Source organism: Castanea sativa, chromosome 2 (assembly GCF_040712315.1).
Source record: "Castanea sativa cultivar Marrone di Chiusa Pesio chromosome 2, ASM4071231v1".
Classification (NCBI taxonomy): domain Eukaryota; kingdom Viridiplantae; phylum Streptophyta; class Magnoliopsida; order Fagales; family Fagaceae; genus Castanea; species Castanea sativa.
The window spans coordinates 42,163,285-42,166,918 of NC_134014.1; the positions used below are offsets into that span (position 1 = coordinate 42,163,285).

At 39.2% G+C, this 3,634-nt stretch overlaps 1 protein-coding gene across 1 annotated transcript; it reads left to right on the forward strand.

The window, feature by feature from the left end:
- Positions 1-1,603: 1,603 nt before the first annotated feature.
- On the forward strand, positions 1,604-3,403 carry LOC142624028 (uncharacterized). The gene is made up of 2 exons (XM_075797529.1): positions 1,604-2,303; positions 3,030-3,403. Exons 1-2 carry the CDS (start codon positions 1,665-1,667, stop codon positions 3,111-3,113), a joined length of 723 nt encoding a protein of 240 aa, XP_075653644.1. The 5' UTR covers positions 1,604-1,664; the 3' UTR covers positions 3,114-3,403.
- Positions 3,404-3,634: the final 231 nt, after the last annotated feature.

A 3,634-nucleotide genomic window follows, 5' to 3' on the forward strand; every position in this document is an offset into this window, starting at 1 on the left:
TCAGATTATCTATTTTATATTACATTTCATTAAAATAGTATTTTTTTTTAAATTATTTTTTTTTCTTCACACACAACAAACATCATTCACTATTTTTTCTCCATTATCGGAATATGTAAAAATATAATAAAAACCAAATGTAAAATGAATAGTGTAAGGTCGCAATTTGTACCTAAACCCAACAAGAAGAAGGGTATAGGCTCAAAGAGTCCAACACAATAAGTTTATAGAGAGTGGATCAAAAATCTTGTTTTCAATGAACTTAAAACGGTAACAATAATGACCCAAGATTACAAAATAATAAGGATGGATAGGTTTATATGATGAAACTTCTCCTCGGACTCAAGCCGAAGAACAGATTCTTATATTCCTCTTCTCTTAAAGATTAATTACAAATATCCAGTCCACAGTATTTTCTCTTTTTCTCCCTCGATCTCCTCTTCTCCGGGACCTTCCTTCTTCTTATACTTCCCCTTCTCCTTCATTTTTGCTCTCCACGTGTAGATCTAGACTGCTCCCCTTGATGCTTGTCCCATCAACACCTGTTTGAAATAATTAGGTAATAGCTATAAGGCTGAAAATCACTGTTTAGATTACTTCCTCATTAATGCGGCCAGAAATTTAAGTACAGAGCATTCAATGCGGTGGTAGCAACTTTCTCTAAGATATTTCCCAACTGTTCTTGCTCTCTGTGCCCCTGAGAAACATATCTTCATCCACAAAACATCCTAAAATATCATTCTAGTTAACGTGACGTACCATCTGATCCTTACTTCACTTAATCGAGGAGATACTCCTTCTCGGATTACTTCCATTAACTTCTTCCATCACATTTGCTCGTGAGTCTTTAAGTTTGACATCATTATTACCATTAAGCCATCCTCGGACAAGTAAACGTCCTCGGACTAAGTTCATGGCCCAAAAACGTATCTTGAACCTTTTATCCCCATAAATAGTATCAGTATAAATTTACACTATAACAATTTTGTAAATTTACACTCTTTTTTTTTTGTTGTTGTTGTTGAGATAAACTATAGAAACTTTACGCATTTTTAACTTAACTAAAGTGGGTGATTTTTCAACTTAAAATTGTAAAATTAATACTATATCTATAATGCATTGATTTGATTTGATGTAAATGATCTTAATTGACTTTACGTAGAAGAGAGGTTACAGGGGAAAAAAAGTTACTAACTTGGGCCAAAAACCACCCAGTCGTCAAAGCCAGCAAAAGCAAGAATTACATTACATCACATAATAACGGTGATAACGCGTAATAAAGGCATAAGAAGTCAAGAACCAAAGTAGATCACAGAGGTGTCAATCTTATAATGCATTGTCCTCATTATCACATGCCACTGATGAAGCTAATGGGCCCCAGACAGACTGTTTCAATTGCCACATTACAGTGCCTCCTTGTTTGGTTGTAGCACGTGGGCCCCAAAGGTCTGAACCTTCTTTTAGCCTTGATGCGTTGATCCAACGGCTACAAAGGGCCCACCGTTGGTGGGCCCATTAGTCATTTCGCGGTCCAGATTCAACAACTCCTTACCCCCGTGGGCCTCACACGGTCCTATATAAACACTATGCAGTTATTACAGTCTTCACCTGTGTCATTCGCTCCCTCACTCTCTCTCTCTCTCTCTCTCTCTCTCTCTCAAACAATGGATCGGAAATGTGCACTCGCATTCGCATTGATCTGCGTCATTGTAAGCAACGTCGGAGCTCAAGCTCCAGCAGCCGCGCCGACGGCAACTCCGACGACTCCGGCCACTGCTACTCCACCGGCTACGTCACCAGCTATAGCTCCGTCTAAACCACAAGCACCAGCTGAAGCCCCTACAAAACCAAAGTCTCCAGCTCCGGTCACATCTCCGACTTCAGCTCCACCAGCTACCTCTCCAGCCGCGTCTCCTCCGACGCCAAAGCCAAAGCCGGAGACTCCAGCACCAGCGCCAGTGACTAAACCTAAAGCTCCTGCGGCGTCGCCACCGGCAGTGACTCCAGCGAGCTCACCACCGGTTCCAGTTCCGGTGAGCTCTCCTCCTCTTCCTGCGCCAGAGAAATCTCCTCCAACTCCAGCTCCGGCAACTGTTCCCGCCAGTTCTCCACCGGTTCCTGCTCCAACCGCCGAGGTTCCAGCTCCAGCTCCGAGCAAGAAGAAGACGAAGACAAAGACAAAGAAGAAGCACAATGCGCCAGCTCCAGCTCCTGCTCTGGAAGGTCCTCCAGCGCCGCCAGCCGGAGCACCTGGACCAAGTGCCGACTCTACCGCACCTGGACCGTCAACTGTGGCTGATGAGGTCAGTATGATTTTTTTCGTTTTTTAACTTTTAATTTGCTGTACGGTTTAGCTCTAACTTGTGCAATGTGCGATCAGATCCAGAAATTTCTTCACTTAACATAGTTTCCTTGGTTACTTGTTTTAACTGCTAAACCATTGTTGTACGTACTTGTCGGTGTTAACTTTATATAGGACTCGATAGTGAAATGTGTCGTGTACAAACTCCAAAGTACAGTAGAATTATTATGTTATGTAAATTGTAATGTAGTGATTGTCGGCAACGGTTGTTTGGAGATGTAGATCTGAGTTCTGTTTAACCAATATTTGCCGTTTAGTTTGGATAAACTTATCTGGTAAACCAAGCTAGCGGTACTGAAGCGTTATTAAGAGTGAAAGAAAGTTGTTGAGTTGCAGAACACAAAGAAACAAGAAATGAAGTCCAAGTCAGAATTAATGTCACACAGACACAATTCACGATACCTATTATTAGTAATAGTAACACATAAAATATCATAATTTTTTGTGATATTATTATCATACGCGGCAGAATATAATTGAATGATGGCAAAGTTGTATTAATTAATACATTTCTTTCGGGACCACACCTTTTAGTACTTAGTCGTTACTAAATATAGCTGTTGTTTGATTGTATTGTACTATTGTAAAAAATTAATTAAAAATGTAAATAGTTAGATCTATAATAATTAATTCATGGGTTCTAACGTTTTGAATCTTTGGAATGCAGAGTGGGGCAGTGACTATCAGGTCCGTGCAGAAACTTATGGCTGGCATGGCATTTGGATGGGCTGTACTGGGTATGGTCATTTAAGAAGCGTACAGTGAGAGAGACAGAAAATACTATTACGTGCCTCATTATTTCAATCTTTTTATCTCATTAGTATGGCGGTCCCACGTTGATGTTGATTACATTATTTTTATTTGCTGGCTGGTGATGATTTGGTTCGCTCTGTGATTTATTTACTATATCACCTGCCTTCTTTTATTCTTTTGGGAGAGCTTATGAGTTATGATCACACTTTGTAGTTTTCTATTGACTACTTTATTACTTTTGTAATTTAATTTGTACTACTATTGGAGAGCATCGCCCTTTTTCTCTTCCATATTCTTTTCTCCTTCTTTGGGTTTTTATAATATTACCTTTACTTTAGTACTAAATCACAGTTTGATTTGATAAATTACAAAAGTGAAGTGAGGAAAAAAATAAAGAAAAAGAAAATTGATTTGTATGTGTAAGGATTTCAAGAATTTTTCTTTAGTGAAAGGTGCATTATTTAAATATCAGAACCAACTAAAGAACCTATTTTATATGATCCAAACAAGGACTCTAAT

What these genes read in the sequence shown, in the direction of transcription:
- LOC142624028 (XM_075797529.1), top strand. Translation starts at nt 1,665, where the DNA reads ATGGATCGGAAATGTGCACTCGCATTCGCATTGATCTGCGTCATTGTA. An exon ending in CGTCAACTGTGGCTGATGAG is followed by an intron (nt 2,304 to 3,029) that starts GTCAGTATGATT and finishes TTTGGAATGCAG; the next exon opens with AGTGGGGCAGTGACTATCAG.